This window comes from Acomys minous, assembly GCF_964271855.1.
Source record: "Acomys minous genome assembly, chromosome: 13".
In the NCBI taxonomy this organism is placed as follows: domain Eukaryota; kingdom Metazoa; phylum Chordata; class Mammalia; order Rodentia; family Muridae; genus Acomys; species Acomys minous.
The window spans coordinates 101,540,610-101,558,794 of NC_140495.1; the positions used below are offsets into that span (position 1 = coordinate 101,540,610).

The 18,185-nt window shown below is 49.2% G+C and overlaps 1 protein-coding gene across 1 annotated transcript in view; it reads left to right on the plus strand.

Moving 5' to 3' along the window:
• BCR (BCR activator of RhoGEF and GTPase) overlaps positions 1-18,185 on the plus strand; it is a 130,677-nt gene that overhangs the window by 53,904 nt on the left and 58,588 nt on the right. The window contains exon 2 of the mRNA XM_084754694.1: positions 15,378-15,559. Coding sequence (XP_084610820.1) covers positions 15,378-15,559 — 182 coding nt within the window. The remainder of the gene's footprint in view (positions 1-15,377; positions 15,560-18,185) is intronic.

The following is an 18,185-nucleotide window of genomic DNA, read 5'->3' on the forward strand; positions in this document are numbered from 1 at the left end:
CGGGCTCTCAGTGGTCCTGTATGTGTGTAGCTGTGCGTTTTATCAGTTTAGAGCTGAAGACCTGAATAGTGGCACAACGTAAGTGGGCTGGAGCTGTGCTCAGTAAATGGCCCCTGGTTTTTTTAAGTGGCCATCGGCCCGCAGAGGGACCAGAATAGGTCCTTGTCTTGAGGAAATACTAAAAGCTGAAAGAAAACCCATCATGTAGATGTGGGTGTTGGAGTAGGAGGATTCTGTGAAGTGTGAGAGAGAGAAAGAGTTCTGGAAGACCCCCCCCATGCCCTCCTGTGCCCCCCCCCCACCCCACCCCACCCCAGTTCTGGCTCAGGCTGAAGGAGCAAGAGTCGGTTCAGTCTTTCAGGGAAAGGAGAGGTGGGTTATAAAGATGACTCACAGGCTGCCATATGAGGCTGGTGTGAGCCACACTCTGGCGTGAGCACCCAGGGGCCCAGGCTGGTCAGGCTGCGGTGTGCACTGGCAAGCAGTAGCAGCCAGCATGAGCCACTGGGGCACACATGTGAGCTAGGGTGGAGCCAGGCTGAGGACAGCTGGGAGAAGAGTATGTGGACACTGCCTGCCCACTGCCCGCAGGGTTCAGCCCAGAACCGCATCCGTCCTTTGTCCTCAGTACTCTTGAGTTCTCTGCTAGGATGAGGATTTAAAAACCCAGCAGAGGGGCTGGAGAGATGGCTCAGAGGTTAAGAGCACTGGCTGTTCTTCCAAAGGTCTGAGTTCAATTCCCAGCAACCTCATGGTGGTTCACATCCATCTATAATGAGATCTGATGCCCTCTTCTGGCCTGCAGGTGTACAAGCAGGCCACTGTATACATAATAAATAATCTTTAAAAAAAAAACCAGCAGAAATCAGATTCCTATTTCATCTCCTTCTCTAAGCTTTGAAAGCATTTCTGCCTGACCTTCAAGGCAGAATTCTGGGTATAAAACTTGTGTAAGTGCTTCCTGTGACAAACACTCCCTTAGAGGAAGAAGGTGTGATGTTCAAGTCTGCATGAGAGACACTCAGAATACAGGTACATGTATGTATACAGCAGATTCTGCTGTCTTAGTGTGTTCAGGCTTTAGCAGAAGTACTGTGATCTGAGTGATGTAACCCACTACCAAAGGCGTCTCTGTCCAAGAGGCAGCAGTCTGAGGTCAGAGTGGCCGCAGGTATGATGCCTGGTCAGGACCCTTTTCCTGGTTCGTTGGCCGAACTCTGGTCACTGTGTCTTCCCATGGGGGAAGGGTGAGAGTACCCTAGGGTCTCAGAAAAGCACCATTCCCACTAACGAGAGGGCCACCCTTCTGTCCTGTTCACCTTCCTGTGGCCCCACCTCCTAATGCTAGGGATTGTGTTTCAGCATGTGAACTCTGGAGAGACACAAAACATTTAGTCTGTAGCAAGCAGCGTCTCACACAGCGCCTCCTCCACAAAGGGTTCTGGCCAAGGAGAGCTGATGATCCCTCCACAGCTGGTGGCTGTGGTGGCTCGAGGCCACGTTGGGCACTTCGGTTTGAGACTCTATTCTAGATACTCTACGCATGCAGCACGCCAGCCAGCCCAGTGTCCCCTTCCCCTAGGTACCTTCTGCACGGGGAGAACAACTTTCTTCAAGAATGTCTTTGAGCCTTGGGAGTCCACCACATGTGACTCTGGCCGTCTCACGGCTGTCTCTGCCCCAGCTTGTATGACTTGATCCAGCAGCAGCAGCAGCAGCATACTCTCAGCGGAGCCCTGGGAGCTAAGAGGCATTTGCATTGCAGGTGCGCTTGCTGGCTCAAGAGGTGTAAGCAAACTGATGGTTTGCTGGGCAGCTGTGCAAGCAGATCCGTCCACCCTTCTAAATGGCCCATGCTCTGCCAGTGACAGATCTTACGTTCCAGTCACAGAGCAAAATTCAGCGAAAAGAGCAACACGCTTCTGCACGGCCAAGAGACAAAGTGTTAGATACGGGGAGACACAAGCTCGCCTGAGCTAAGAGCCCTGGGCCCAAGCAGCTCTAGGCTCTCTTCCTGAAAACTGAGGTGACTAACGTTTGCCAGACACTGGTGTGAAATCAATGGTTGCTACTACTGTCCTTCAATGGCGGCTGGTGGTGCTCCTTCCAGAAGGAGGTCCGAGGGCCTTAGGAAGTGGGTTGGGGTTAGCTTGTGTGTGAGAAGGAGCTTGTCTGGGAAGCCTAAGTGTCTTGACTCGGTGCCAGCCTCACAAGGCCCTGACGGGTGGCAAGAATGTTGGGCAAAGTGATCCAATAGAGCCTCTACCGCCTGGAGATTTTTCTGTGAGACACGCCAGGCTTCCAGCCAGCGTCAGATTCCTTCTTAGCACGCCCTCCCCCCCGCCCCCCCCCCCCCCCGATGCCTCAGCCGCCAGGGGACCCCACATCTCTGGAAGAAGGTTTCTTCCCAATACTATTCCAACTGCTGACGTAGGGACTCCATAAGAGAGTCCCGCTGCCCCTCTTTGGAGTTGAGTCTCAGGGACTGCCTTTCCCTGGAGAGAACCCAACTGTCACCAGGACTTGCTCACCTGACTGGCCTGGCAGGTGGCTGAGTTTGGGCCCTGAGTGGGTGTGTAAGTGTCTGGCAGCTGCGCCTGTCCCGGACAGCTCAGGCTTATGAATTCCTTACCCCTGGGGAAAGCAGGCTGAGAGCTGAGCCTGATTCCCCAGCCTGACTGACCCAAGGAGTGACAGGTGGGTCTTTGAAACAGATTGTCACACCCTCGATGACAACTGGGATTATCACCATGAGTGTCATTCCAGCGTGGCAGTTTTGAGTTTCAGGTCAAGAGCCAAGTTCTCAGCCGCCTCTTGCATCTGGGCAAAGGGATCCCTACTGGCTGGCTTTCTGGCTCATTTCTCAGCCATCTGCAGAGACTTTCTGCACAAACGGAGGTCTGTGGCCTGCAGAGCACGAAGCCCTGCAGAGCTCCGCCCCAGCCTGGTTCTTGCTTCAGAAGAGAAGTCTAGAAAACACCTGGCATCTGAGAAAAATGGAAAAGCGAGCCTTTGTAGATAAATAGCCAGTGTATACAGTGGGCATTGGAGTCTCAGCTGGCCTTTTCTGGTAGGCTGGGACCACCAGGCCCAGATGACTCTCTGGCCCACAAAAGCCTTAGACCGTATAGGTAGGCGCTGCTATGATTTTGATGTGTCCCCCAACGATTTGAATGTTGGAAGCTTGGCCTCTAGTGTGGCAGTGCTCATCGGTATTGGAGCTTTTTGGAGGTGAGACCTAGTAGCAGTTGTTTAAGATCCTGGGCGAGTTGCTAGGGAAATTTAAGATGCTGGGTTAGTTCTCATGGGACCCTACGTTAGATCCAACAGTGGGTTATTCTAGAGAGGACACCTGTCCTTTCTCCTTTCTGGCATTCCCACGGTGGTTCCGTGTCAGTCATTAGACTTTCTAATCACTGGAATGACATGCTTAAGGAAGCAAGCAAGGAAGGATGGGATAGTTAGAATTCTGGAATTTTGGTTTCTTAAAAACAAACAAACAAGCACAAATCCTCAGACATGTTATGAGCATGTTTTGGTTTTAATCCCAGGTTTGGGTATACGGGGCTGCTTCGGACTATGATTAGCCTCGTGCTCCAGCAGAGGCATGGTTTTGCCAGCTGCAGATAGTTTCAGCGGTTGTGTGACGTTTGGAATTCTGGGAACTTTTCAAAGGGTATATAGATGCTTGGGCCCCCAAGAGGCTGGGTTGGCGGTTGCTGGTTATTGGTCGTTCATGGGGGCTTAGTTGCAGTTTGTTAGTAGTTGTGCTCAAAAAAGAAACAAGAAAGAAATTAGATTCAAGGATCTCTGTCTCTGTCCCACCTTTATCCTTCTTTCTCTCCTGTCTAATGATAGGGCGTAAAAAGTGGGAAAAAGAAGAACCCATAAGTAGCAAAGACAAGCTACAGGAAGGATGCATTTTGGTTCATGGCTTCCGAGGTTTTGCTCTGTGGCCATACGCTGCCTTTGCCTTTAAGTCATTGTCCAGACAGAAGCATCATAGAGGAAAGATGAGGCAGCAGAAAGCTGTCTGTCTGTCTGTTTATGGCAATGAAGGGAAGGTGAATGGGGACCAGAGGAAGGGGTCAAAGGCATTTGAACAGCTCAAGAATAGTGACCTGTCCCCACTAGGCTCTGCCACCTCCCAAATGCTGGGGACCAGGCTGTTAGCATATAAGGGCCTATAAGGAACATTTCCTCCCAGGCTGTAAGAGATGCCACCCGCTGTGATAGGATCCGGTTAGGGGAGCCCTCACCAGCGCCAGGCCAGCACCGTGCTAACCATGAGCAAAAGCATTTTTTTTATAAGCACTCGACCTCTGGTGTTTCGTTATTGCATCAGAAAGCAGACCTACACAGTCGCTGCGGGCCCTGCCCCGTTTTATCAGTGGAGCTGCTTAAAACCAGCAGAGGCAAGGGAATCCCACACACCACAGAAGCAGATCACATGGTTTTCTGGAAGGGAGCCAAATAGTAGTGACAGCTGTCACACCTTGGACAGTACGAGTAGCCAGTTTGCAGTAATTATTTTAAGTGATGCTTCTAGCTGCTTCCTCCTCCTGGTAGGGGAGTGGTGGTTTAGTTGTTACCCCTAGGGCCTATGGGTAAGAGTGTCATTACCCTTGTTTCATTGATGGGAATGTTGCAAGATGAAAAGAACCTCTGGCCCCTCCTCCATCCATGGCAACACCAGTTTGTTTGTTGTTTTTCTTTTTTCTTTTCTGGTTTTTCAAGACAGTTTCTCTGTGTATCCTTGGCTGTCCTGGACTCACTTTGTAGACCAGGCTGGCCTTGAACTCAGAGAGATCCACCTGCCTCTGTCTCTGCCTCTGCCTCTGCCTCCTCCAGAGTGCTGGGGTTAAAGGTGTGCGCCACCACGCCCAGCTGTTTGTTGTCTTTATTTTTTCAGGGAAATTGTTGAAGAAAGGCCCTAAGGGTTGGGCGCTGGAGACAGGGAATAAAGAGGATTGTATTTCTCCTAATAAATGTGTGCTTAAAGTGACAAAACTGAGCGAGTCCCCAAGGGGGAAGTCCATTTATCCTAGGCCTGCAGACCCGTCCACTTCTTGACCTGTTCCTTGGCTTTTGACACCTGCCCACATCTCACCATGAAATTTTGGTACAAAGTGCAGAACATCGCTTGCACACACCCTACCCTTTCCTGGCACCCTCAAGAGTGCCTGAAGGTGAGGATCCAGCCCAGAGTATGACTAAACCCTTTGCTTTTAACCATTGACTGGAAGACCTGCCTTCGCAGGCAGCTTTGAGACTGAGCTGTGGCACTGAAGGCATGTTTTCACAGCCAGCTGGTTATAAAGTCCTGTTTCCATGGGCAGGTAGTAGTCAGGAAGTAGTTCCTCAGTGCTGATACCTGAGTTCCACTCCTACCGCATGCATCAGTCTACCACGGCTGCGTAACAAAAAAACTGCCAACAGTGTGGCTCAAATAGTAGTTCTTTGTCTCATACTTTTGGAGGCTAAATAGCTTCAGGATGGGGCTGGGTGCACACAGAAACAACCATGTAATTAGAGAGTTGGAACTTTCAGCCCCACCCACAACCTCTGGGGAGGGACAAGGGGCTAGAGATTGAACTGACAGCAGTGGTCAGAGTGATTCAGTGATGTCCCCATTAAAATAAAATAAAATACCAAGAAGAGACTTGATACCCTATGAGCATATACAGGGGGAGGAGGTCCCCCTCAGTCACAGTCATAGGGGAGAGGAGTAAGGGGAAAATGGGAGGGAGGGAGGAATGGGAGGATACAAAGGATGGGATAACAATTGAGATGTAATATGAATAAATTAATAAAATATTTTAAAAATAAAAATTAAAAATACTAGCAAAGAATAATGACTAATCCAAAATTGTAATAAAATTATTGGCCTAAATAAAAATAAGATAAAATAAAATAAACACAAACAAACAAACAAACAAACAAAATCCTAAGCATCACTTTCAGAGAGCTTCCAAGCGTGTACAGACGGAAGCACTGCGAACATCTGGAGAGGCATGGAAAGTACAGCCCTAGTGCCTGTGCCCTGTGTGCCTCTTCCGTTTGGTTGTTGTCATTTGCGTCTTTAACGGTAGTCTGGCAGTGGGGACCAGAGATGCAGCCCTTGGCTTCTGCCAGTTACCTACACGAGGTAAAGCCAAGGATTCCCGACTGCACTGCAGAAGAGAATTCAAAACATAGTAACAGGAAGCAAAGTTGGAGTTTGTCAATGAAAAGTTTTAACATGGGCTAGGTGTGTACCTTGTGACCTGCGTATAGTAAGGGTTCCTTTGACCCTTTCGACTTACAGTTTAAAATTATATAAGCCCACAATACTATCCTGTGTACTTCAGGAATCATCCTATGATGTAAAAAGAGAAAGTCCTTTTGAACAACATAACTCAGAAGTTCTCCCATCACAGTTGTGTATATGGCTACTAAGACACTTAAGGCCAAAGGAGAATTTCCAGAGGAACTTGTAGCCCCACCTGGGTATTCACTATCATTTTATGTTAAAACTTTTCGTTGTTGTTGCTGCTATTTTTTGAGACAGGGTTCCTTTGTGTAGCCTTGGCTGTCCCGAACTCGCTTTGTAGACTAGGCTAGCCTTGAACTCACAGCGGTCTGCCTGTTCTCTGCCTCCCGAGGGCTGGGATTAAAAGTATGCACCACCACACCTGGCTAGCTTAACATTTTTATTTGAAATACTGCTACTAAAAAAAAAAAAATAGTTTCTCTGTGTAGGCAATGTTCCTGGTAGGTGTTTACTAGTTGTGACAAAACCATTGACTCTGAGCTGGTGAGCGGCTTCACTCAGGCCCAGGGTCTCCTATTTATAGAAAGCTTTCCAAAAATCTAGGCTGTTCTAGAAAATTACTAAAACCCGGGGTGGGGAGGTGGGGATGGTGTGGCAGAAACACACACCTAATACAGCTTTGCAGCTGGACATTCAGACATTCCTGGCAGCCTTAACATTTGATTGACGTGAACTCCGTGTACAGGACTGAGCCCCTTAGCCTGTGGTGTGCAGGTAGTAACACAATGGAACAAAACTGAGGCCACGCAGTTGGTGGCCCAAGAACCGGACAATTGCTTAATGTAGAGAAACACTGCCTCACTTTTGAGGACAAGAGTACAGCACAGTGACACTAATTGGATAGTCTTCAGAGATGGCATCTGTCTCCAAATAAAATTCTGTTCATACAGGTTCAGAGTCAGGATTTGGACATACTCTTTTTCTTTTCTTTTCTTTACAGCAGTAGAGACAGCACCTAGAGCTTTGTACCAATAGGCAAGTGCTCTAGCACCAAGCACTATTCCCAGCCCAAGGATGTGCTTTCAGGAAGATTACCCCTGGACCTGCTGTGTTCTGCTGATCACCTTTGTGTTCAGGGCAGGGCGTTTCTGCTTCTCCTCACCCTCCCTCAAATTTTGTAGTCATTCCTTCAGCTTCCTCTTGTGGCGGCCTTAGCATGGTTGTCTCAATGTCTGTATCCCGTAGTTCCAAAGGGCCGTGGCCATGTGTGGTACCGTTACGTACCCAACACAGGTGCCAAATACAGCACATGTCTTGGTTGAGTAGATGCCACGTTCATTCATTTATCTGTCTGGGGATAAATAGTTGAGACTCTAAGAAGTTTTTCCAAATCTTGTTGTCCTGGAAAAAAAAAATCAAGGTAGTTTAAGGAACAGTAATTTCATCACCCTTGCTATGGACAAGGCATCTGCCTTCTCCTAGCTGAGGTTTCCACCTTTGCCATTTCACCCTACAGCCTGGGGCCTACAGCATTGGATTTTTTTTTTTTTCTCCTGCCTCCAGTGTCTAGGAGTTTCAGGCAAGCTAAGTCCTCAGAGACTGAAGATTTTATAAAACAGTATTCTGAATGCTGATTGTATAATGGAGAGTGACCTAGTTGCTTTTTTATTGCTGCAAAGATACCGTAACCAAGGCAACATATAGAAGAGTTTATTGGGGGCTTACAATCCCAGAGTCATCGTCCCCCCCGCCCCTCCAGTGACACACCCCCTGGAAGGTCACACCTCCTAATTCTTCCTAGACACCAACTCAGGACCAGGTATCCAAGCACATGTTTGCCCTTTCTTACTCAAACCACCGTAGGGAGGGTACTTGTCCACATGGTGGGTACACTCAGCTGGTGGAAGATGTCCTTTGTCCTGCAAAATCAGCTTTTTGGTAGTTTATTGTCTTCACGCAGCTGTAACCCAGGCCCTGAGCAAACAGAGTTATAAGTGTAGTCTATATGGTCAGCCAACACTAAAACAGCAGTTTCTCGACCTGTGGGTCGTGACCCCTTCAGCAAACTTCTACCACTCCCACCCCCACCCTAAAATTTACATTACAATTTGTAAGAGCAGCAAAATTACAATTATAAAACAGCAATGAAAACAATTTTATGGTTGGGGAGGGGTCACCACAACCTGAGGAATTAAATTGTATTTTAGGATCGCAGTGTTAGGAAGGTTGAGAACCAACCACTGCTCTGAGACCACAAAGCCCTGGAAACATCTGCCCCTCCTCCTTTAGGACAACTAGGACTACGTGAAAAGCCAAGGCAGCGGACCAGGAGCAGGTCGTGCTTAGGCCCCTCCTGACTGGCATTCTGCAACCTGCCTGGGTGGCTGTCAGGGCTTAGCCAGCCTCAGGGCTTTCTGTGATTTCACTGATTCGTGACCATGACCTCTCCCTGCCCAGGCAACCGGGGCTTTCCATGCTTGGGAACTGGCCTGGTGATGTCATCTTTGGGGTTGCCATTGTGGAGTGCTCACTGCGCCCCCTTTCCTGAAGATGGCGCTCTTGCCGTGGTCCGGTAGCCAAGAGGATGAGGGATGTTCTCCTTTTTTCTAAAGCGTTTTGACTTCCTTGGCTACCAGTGCAGGAAGGACAGCTGCCAGCCTAACAGGAGAAGAAAGTTAAACCCACCAGCACATCTCAGAAAGCTCGGTGGCCATTTGCTGCTTGTGGTGGCCTGGGGGTTAGGGCACCAGATGGCTGGCGCTGTTCTCTGTTTGGAATCACACTCCTGGCCTTCAGAAAAGCGTTAGTTTTGTTTTGTTTTTAAGGCAGTGACTCATGCTGGGTGTGGTGGGGCATGCCTGTGGTCCCAGCCTTCAGATAAGGCAAAGGCAGGTGGATTACTGTGAGTTCAGCCTGGTCTAAAAAGTGAGGCTAGGACAATCTGGGCTATACAGAGAAACCCTGTCTTTAAAAAAAGAAAGAAAGAAAGAAAGAAAGAAAGAAAGAAAGAAAGAAAGAAAGAAAAGAAAAAGACAGTGACTCACATAGCTTTATTCAACAACAGTTTAAGATATCTGCAAGACCATTGCTTAAGACCATGAGGAGCTGCAGTTATAGAGTATGGCACTGTGCACGCAAGTTATTTTTGGCTGAGTTAAATTCATTTAACATGAATGTATATGTGTGTATGTATATGCATATAAATGTGTATGTGTACATACAAATATGTATGTATATGGTATATGTTTATATATATGTATATAAATATACATACACACATATTATACATATATATCCTCTAAAGCTAGCCTTGAATTTGTGATCCTTCTGCGGTAGCCTCCCAAACACTGGAACTATAGGCCTAAATCACCATGTCTAGCTCAGAACTAATATTTTAATGTAAACAGTTGGGTGTCACACATTCAGCTTTACCCAACAGTGTCTTAGAGTTTCTATTGCTGTAATGAAACACTATGCCCCAAAAACAAATTAGAGAGGAAAGGGTTTATTTGGCTCACACTTCCAAGGAAGTCAGGACAGGAACTCAAGCAGGGCAGGAACCTGGAGGCAGGAGCTGATGCAGAGGCCATGGAGGATGCTGCTCACTGACTTGCTTCCCATGGCTTGCTGAGCCTGCTTTCTTATAGAACCCAGGACCACCAGCCCAGGGATGGCCCCACCCACAATAGGCTGAGCCTTCCCCCATCATTCACCAATAAGAAAATGCCCTCCAGTTGGTCTCATGGAGGCATTTTCTCAGGTGAGGCTCCCTCCTTTCAGATGACTCTAGCATGTGTCAAGGTGACATAAAACTAGGCAGGGCACAGCGGCCTTTACCTGTTTGTTTCCACGGTTACCCATCACCCCTACCAACAAACTCCGTACCTGCAAAGCAGTCACTTACCTACTTCCTGTAACTTTCCGCTTACCTGCTGGACCTGTCACGTGAATGACATCATGTGGCATGTGACCCTTTCAGACTACCACTGACCCCTGTCCCCTGTCACTGAGCACAATAGCCTCCAGGTGCAGCCATCTTGTAGCTTACGTCAGAACATCTTTCCTTTAAAGCTAATAGAGCACTGAATAAATGGGTATTGTTGCTTTTTTGTACCACTGTGTACCTTCACTCATGTTTTTGCCAGGCGTGGGGCTCTCCCAGGCCGTGTACATGCCAGACAAGCTGCCCGCCGCTGCCACCCCATAGTTCCTTGACTGTTGTGAGTAGTGGCTGCTGTGAACGTCGCAACACAAGTTTTTGTTCAAACACTTGAGTAAACAACTTTCTAGCCTCCTTGGGCATGTAGGTGATAGAATGGTTGGATCATGTGGCTGTCAGCACAGAATTTGAGGGCTGTCAGCACAGAATTTGAGGGCTGTCTTTACCTTGGGGTGCTCTTGGAAAGTGAATTTGAGGGCTGTCTTCACCTTGGGGTGCTCTTGGAAAGTGAATTTGAGGGCTGTCTTCACCTTGGGGTGCTCTTGGAAAGTGAATTTGAGGGCTGTCTTCACCTTGGGGTGCTCTTGGAAAGTGAATTTGAGGGCTGTCTTCACCTTGGGGTGCTCTTGGAAAGTGACAGCCTAGGCACCTGGAGGTTAAGCCTAGGGCCTCAGGGGTACTGAGCTCTGTCTCTAGTCTCCTTTCACCTGTTATATTGAGATGGGGTCGCACTAAGATTGGCCTGGGGGCTCCCCTCATAACTCAGGCATGCCTTGAGCTTACAATCACCCTGTTTCAGCCTCCTCAGTACTGAGAGAACAGGCCTATTCCAACAGCTCTGCTAGTGTGCATATGTGCACATGTGTGAGTGTGCATGCACGTGTGTATACCAAGTGACTTACATACACTAGGCAGACTTTCCATCCCAGACCATTGATTACAATTGTATGCTGCTTTGGCATCCATCTTTAATATAAGTGGACTTCCTTCCATTGAAAGCAAGTCTTAGTCCATCCTTCCGATTGTGCCTCGGTCACGATTTCTAGCCTTCCGCCTCCTTTCGGTTTGTTCGGTACCTCTCTTACGTAGCTGCCTCCCAGGGACCGCTTCCCTGGGTAGTCACAGAACAGGTAGACAGACCTGCTAAATTTGCCCTACTAACCCCACAGGTCACACAAGATGGCAGAGATATGCCTCAGTGGCACCCCAGAGCTAGTGCTAGCTCCTGCTTGCTCTAAGCCTACCAATTAAAACTCCATTAGGAAAATGTTTGGATCACACCCTGGACCAACAAGGGTTTTGGCAGATACGTGTCTCTGTCCTCCTCCTCCTCCTCCCTGCTTCCTCTCTACACACTCCCTGACCTCCGTGTGTGGGGATCTCAGGCATGCTGTGTCTGGTGTCACTACTCTTCAGTGAAGGAAGCTTTCCCCATCTTAAACGTCTTAAATCGCAGAGTCATAGGTACACTTGAATGTAGTCAAGCTCCAGAACTCAGTTTTCTATCTGAGAAAATAGCAGTCTGGAAACCCATGCCCACCAGGTGTCTGTGTACAGCCACGGAGCGTGTAAGATTGCAACACCGTCAAGAGCTGTGGGAAGTACCTGGCACGAGGTAGTAAGTAGGTATTTTCCACCCTGCTTCTTAAGAGCCATGGCTTCCCTGTGGTTAGGAAAGTTAGCTCTCGGTAGTGCCACAGGTGCAAGATACTGCTCGAAAACAAAGGAAGGCTCCTGTAGATGCCCAGCCTCACGTTCTTGATTGGCATGCCTCTTCGCAAGCTAGAGAGTCAGTTTTGGTGTGCAGGGTTCTGGGAAAAGGCTCTCGACTGTCAACTATGCTCATAGGGTCCAGAACTGACTCTTAACGGTGCTGAGACTTGGACCTCTCTGTCCTAGCAGGTTTCTACGCCCGAACTGGAGAGGTCTGCCCTCCAAGGGCTGTGAGCAGCTGTCTGCAAAAGCAGCCATCACTAGCAATGCACAACTTGAGTTTACCTTTATCCCTGTAGAGAGTGCAGAGCTACGAGGAGGGTGGGCGCTGGGGAAACATTCCTGTCACAGCTGGATGTCCAATCCAGTCTCACTTTTGTAAATATGAGAGGCCATTCTGCCAGAGCTAGGCTGCCGCCCGGCCTCAGTTCCCCCCAGTGCCCCTTTACTCTTTCTCTTGAATCCAGTGTGTTCCAACAAATGGCTTACCTGGCCCTTTCTGTCTGGTCCTATGTGGTATGGGTAGGCAGGGTCAAGAACATAGACCGTGTTCCTCCTGAGTTCAGGTGTCTGGATCATTCTGGAAGCTTCTTGGCCAGAGGGTGAGACAGAGCTGGGCTCCTGGATCACCTGCAACTCAGGCGCTGGAGGAACAATTCTGAAAATTCTAGATTACTAGATAGGCTGGTGCAGCCCAGCAGGGGGGCCTCCTGGTCTGTCCATCTCACCTTGTGAAGGTGAACTGTCCACAGAACAATCATTGTGCCAACTCCACGATGGTGGGCAAGCCCTTGCCACGCAAGTGGATTCTCCTGTCAGGCTGCTAAAGGAGCTTGTTGTGTCACAAACATGGAATCCTGCAGTTCCTCTACAGTGACTTCCGGGACAAGTCTGACCTTGATATTCATACTGGGTTGGTTACCAAATGAGTCCACATAGTCAGTGGAAGCCACAAGGAGAAGACACAAGGCATCCTGTCAGATGATGAGGAATATGTTATCTACTAAAAAGATGGCATTAAGAAAAGAATGTTTCGAAAACCCTGGGCCTTTGTGGGTCAGTGCCGTCTATGGTGAGGGGTCCGCTCAATGAAAAAACCGGCAAGCTAGAGCCTGCACTTGGGTCGCAGTCGCTAGAGTGCTTGCTAGGTGTGGGAGCGTTGGGTTTGCTCTCCAGCGCCACATAAATGTGGTACAGAGTTGCAAGCCCATAATCTCAATACTCAACAGTGGAGGCAGGACGTCCAGAGGTTCAAGGTCACCCTCAGCTTCATAGTGAGTTCTAAGACATAAGCCAGCCTGAGATACATGAGACCTTACTTACACAGGAAGGGAGGGAGGGAGGGAGGGACGGATCAGTCATCTATCCATTCAATCAATCAATCAATCAATCAATCAAGGAATCTCAAGCTGGGGATGGTGCAAAGAGAAGCTAGAGGTGGCCAGCAGGCTTTGTCATCCAGCCTTGGTGTGTGTGTGTGTGTGTGTGTGTGTGTGTGTGTGTGTGTGTGTGTGTGTGTGTGTTTGATATTTTCCAATACCTTGTGGGGGTATGTTATTAACTATAACTAGAGCTTCACTAGCCATGAGGCTCTTACAGAATGGACTCCTCCGCCCTTGTGCTGCACTTGGACTGGAGTAAAGGGGGTCTAGGCTGTAGCTCGGCTCCCTCGGGTCAGGACCACAGGCCCTGCTGTATTCACTGTTCACAGCTGCCAGTAGTTCCTGTACCTGGGCTGGCCTGCTAGCCTATGGTCTCAGGCATCCTGTAGGCATCCATGGATAGCTGATGTCACAGAATCCTCTGCCTCTTAACAGGCGTGCCCCACTGTTTGTCAGCATTCCCCCTCGGAGCTTTGAAATGCAGCCAGCCCCAGCACTCTGACCCCCAGACCTAGACCCCACTTAAATTTTGTGTCAAGGTCACTTTTGTAGCCCTGACTGCCCTGGAACTTGTATGTAGAACAGGCTGGCCCTCAGACCTACAGAGAGAGATCCACTTGCCTCTGCCTCCCAAACGCTGGGGCTAGAGATGTGTGCAAACATAGCCATCTTAACACCATCGCTCATAGTAAAGGCTTCCCAGAGGACTAGCAGCTAGCTAGGAAAGACCAGCTTGGCTGTCTGGTGTGCTGTCTAGCACTGTCTTGCTTGTCAGGCTAACCCACCATAAGTCCTACCTAGCTGTCTGCATAAAGTTGTTTACACAAAACATAGGCGGCATTATGTGAGCATGGGTGGGTATGGGTGTGTCCACTGGAAAGGCTTGACAAGGGCAGGGTAGAGGTGGGGACAGCCCAGGACCATGGTGAGCTTTTATTGTGTTTGCCACCAATTAGTACAAAGGACTCTGGTCTTTTTGCCCATCACATCCCCATAGGTAGGTGTATAGGGACCATACAAGGGCATCCTTGCTTTCAGGGTTATCCTAGCCCAGGTCCCTCCCCGTATGGTATGCCCCTGTGTGTTTTCTCCTCACTCTCAGCACAGTACTTCTGTGACTAAACGCATGAGTTTCCTCCACACCAAGAAATTCCTCTGTTCTCTATGGATGCCATCTGGGTATCCTACAGTGTATTAATAGGTACAATTCAAAACCAGTAGGAGGGAAGAGCTGAATGGACAAGTTATAAAGTGGGGGTGGCCTAGAGCATTTTCCTATGTGTTCAACGGCCAAGACACTCTCCCAGCCCTACCCTACCCTGCCTTTCAGGGTTCTATAGAAGTTTCTTACCATAGGCGTGACTGGTTATGTCACTGGCTTCTAATGATCAACTCAGACTTCAGCCTCTTTCCCTTTCCTAGAGAGTTAGGAGCGTCAGAGTTGAAAATGCCAGCTCTTGGGGCTGGAGAGGTTGCTCAGTGGTTAAGAGCACTGCCTGCTCTTCCAAAGGACCCGGGTTCAATTCCCAGCACCCACATGGCAGCTCACAACTGTCTGTAACTCCAAGATCTGACACCCTCACACCAATGTGTATAGATTAAAGTTAAATAAAATATTTTTTAAAAAAAATAAAATTCCAGCTCTCCAATCACATGCTTGGCCTTCCCCTCCACTCACCCCAACAGCCAGCCCCTGTCCCGAGCTATCCAGGCATCTCACTAGCATAAAATATAACCATCACTTTGGAGAGTCTAATGATTTCAGAGACGTGTGCTACGAAACAGAATGATGTGTTTGTGTGTATTTACACAGACCTACCTATTACGTCCCCTACATTACCCACTTCCCAAGGACAGTCATAGCTACTCTTGTATACTCTGGATATGGTTGGCACCTCCTCACCTTTTGTGACTTTCGCTAGTAGTAGGTCCTGACAGTGACAGCAGTGTACCTAAAGTCCCTGAGAGATACCTGTGTGCTACAGAGGTGATATCAGCTTGGGTCATTGCTTGGATGGGTGGAGCATAGACACCTCTAAAGCAGCCCCCTTGGCTCTCACTGACACAGGTTGCTTCTTTGTACACACAGATTCCTCGTTTGGAACGCCCCCTGGGTATGGCTGTGCCGCAGACCAGGCTGAGGAGCAGCGCCGGCACCAGGAAAGGATGCCCTACATCGACGACTCACCATCTTCCTCACCACACCTCAGCAGCAAAGGCAGAGGCAGCCGCGATGCTCTGGCCTCAGGAGTCCTGGAGTCCAGCAAAGCGGTGAGTCTGGAGGCGCACCCTCCAGGAGTGTGGGGTAGATGTGAAGTCTGGGTGGGGCGCTGAGCTCTGCTGTGGACCAGGCTACTGCTCCTTGTTCAGGAACGTGTAGCAAGTAGGTGATGGCACCATCAGACAAATCACAGGAAACTCCTTTCTTGTCCCGAATTCAGTAGAAGGACGCAGCCCTCTGTGTACGTTTCACAGGCAGGGTCATTTGGTTGCTTTGTAAACTGAGCCTAAAGAGGCAGGTTGCACATGTTCTTGAGGCCTAGAATAGCAATGCTGGAGGCCACTTCCTAAGCAAACAGTACCTACATGGCGGCTCCATCTGTAGTGCTCAGCGAGGCTGATGTTGGGTCTGGCCCTGTGCTCGAGGAGTATACAGAGAAGGCGCTAACAGGAGCTTTGTTTGACCAAGGTCTTTCCCACTGAGTTCTCACTTGACCCTTACCAACAGTCCTAAAGAGCTTACCTTGCTGTCACCTCCACAGCACCAAAGTGTAACTGAAGTCACTTGCTGGCTTCCTTTCAAGTCACGTGGCCAGCGAGTAGTGGAACATTTGAGAGACGATCTGCCACATTCCCAAGTAGCTGCTCTATGAACCAGCCTTCTCATACGGGAACATCACCCTGAGGTGCTTGCAGGCTGGACAGAGCAGTTCCCACAGTGTCCTGTGCCATGCTGTGGTCCTGTGGCTAGGGCATTGTTGAAGGTTTTTTTTTTTCCCAGCGGCGGCAGGGAGCTGCTCTTCCTGCCATTGGAGCAAGGACACCTCCTGTGATGACTTTAATGGTCAATTTGACACAGTGAGAATCATATTGGAAGAGTGGCTCCATGGGGATTGTCTAGGTTAGGATAGCCTGCCCGTGGGGGAGTTTATCTAAATTATACTAATTCGTGTTGGAAGGCCTGCTCACTATGGATGGCCTTGTTCCCTGGGCTCGGCATCCTATGGAGAAGACAAGTGGGGTGCTGGCACGCATGCGTGAGTTTGTTCTCTCTACTCTTGACTCTGAACATAATATAACTGACCAGCTACTTAGTGTGTGTGTGTGTGTGTGTGTGTGTGTGTGTGTGTGTGTGTGTGTGTAGTGATTGCTATCAGGATGTTTTGGGGGTGTTGGTGTTGGTGTTGTTGTGTTTGGTTTTTTTTAATCACAGCAACAGGAAGTAACTAAAACAGCTCCTCCTGTGACTTCTAGGATTCTTCCCTCATGGGCTGAGTAAATCGTTGTTGGCCTAGAGCAGCTTCTCCTTCTTGTCTTTGGCCCTTTTGTCTTCCTGGCACCTTGCCATCTTCCCCCTTCTGCTGGCTTTGTGTCCAGATGGTTCCCCGGCGCGCAAGCGTAAGAATGAGTGTGTAGGCCTGAGGGACAAGGCTTAGTTTGTAGAGTCCATGCTTCACCACGCACATGACCCTGGCTTCCAACCCCAGCACCACACTTTTCCCTAGAAATGTGCCTTTTCACCCAGGTGGCTTTGCCGTGAGCCTGACATACCTCGGCTGAAGACAGCTTCCTTTGGATTAAGTCTGTGATTTCCAGTGGGGTTGATGGTGAGCAGGCTCCTCACTCCGAAACAGGACCAAAAAGGAGGCCGGTGTGTAGCATGTACCGGCTCCTTGTGGCTTACATCCCTGTCCGTCCATCCCCCGAGAGCTGCCTTTACCCTCCCAAGCTGTAATGTTTCTTCTTGACTTTGAGAGGAAGCTCATCCACTCTCTTGGGTCCAGGTCCTGTCAGGCTGGCTTCTACCTTACAGTCTCCGGATGTAGGAACACTCAGCTCATCCCTGTAGACTCCATGCAGAACCTTGTCTCCCTCCCCTAGCCTCCTCAGCAGTCCATAAAACTTGCCTCCCATGGCAAGATGTTGCACATCTGCACAGACAAATGTATAGCCCCCTTAGACACTCCACCAACGGAGGTGTCTGAATGAGGAGAGTCAACTGTTGAATACTAAGTAATAAAACAATACTTTTCTTTAACTCTGCTAGCTTCCAAAATAACAGACACAGAGGTACTATGATCTATTATTAAGCTGTAGGCACTATGCTGGGCAGATTCTTAGCTATTCTAATCCTGCTACCCCTAAAACCCACGTAAAAGCCAATCACTTGCCAATCTGATGACTCCCCCGAGGCTCCTGCCCCATCGGTCTGTCCTTGTGGCCACGTGTTCTTTGTCCGTGTTGTCCCAGGTGACTCCTTTCTCTCCAGCTTCCCCCACCCCCACCCCCCGGCCACCTCTCCTCCCAGTCATAGGCTTCAGCATCTTTATTAGCCAATCAGGGATAATTGGAGAACACTCCTTACGTCACATGGGTATAGGAGATGGTTCAACATTCATAACCGTGTGGTAACCAGATCTCAGGGCACTGGAAACGCAGCACACAAAACCCTCCTGCAATGCTGACAAGTCACCTAGTCCTGTTCCAGCAGCCCTCTGTTTAGATGCTTAGAACCTACGGGCAGAAACCCTCATGGCCCTGCTGACAGGCACAGCCTCGGATTTCTGGGGTCTCAGGTTCCTCGGGAAATGTGGTGGGCTGGAGGCCAGAAGCACCCTACCCTGATGCTGAAGGGTCTTCTGCTTCTCAGATCCTGGGTTGCCCTCTGCTGCCAAAC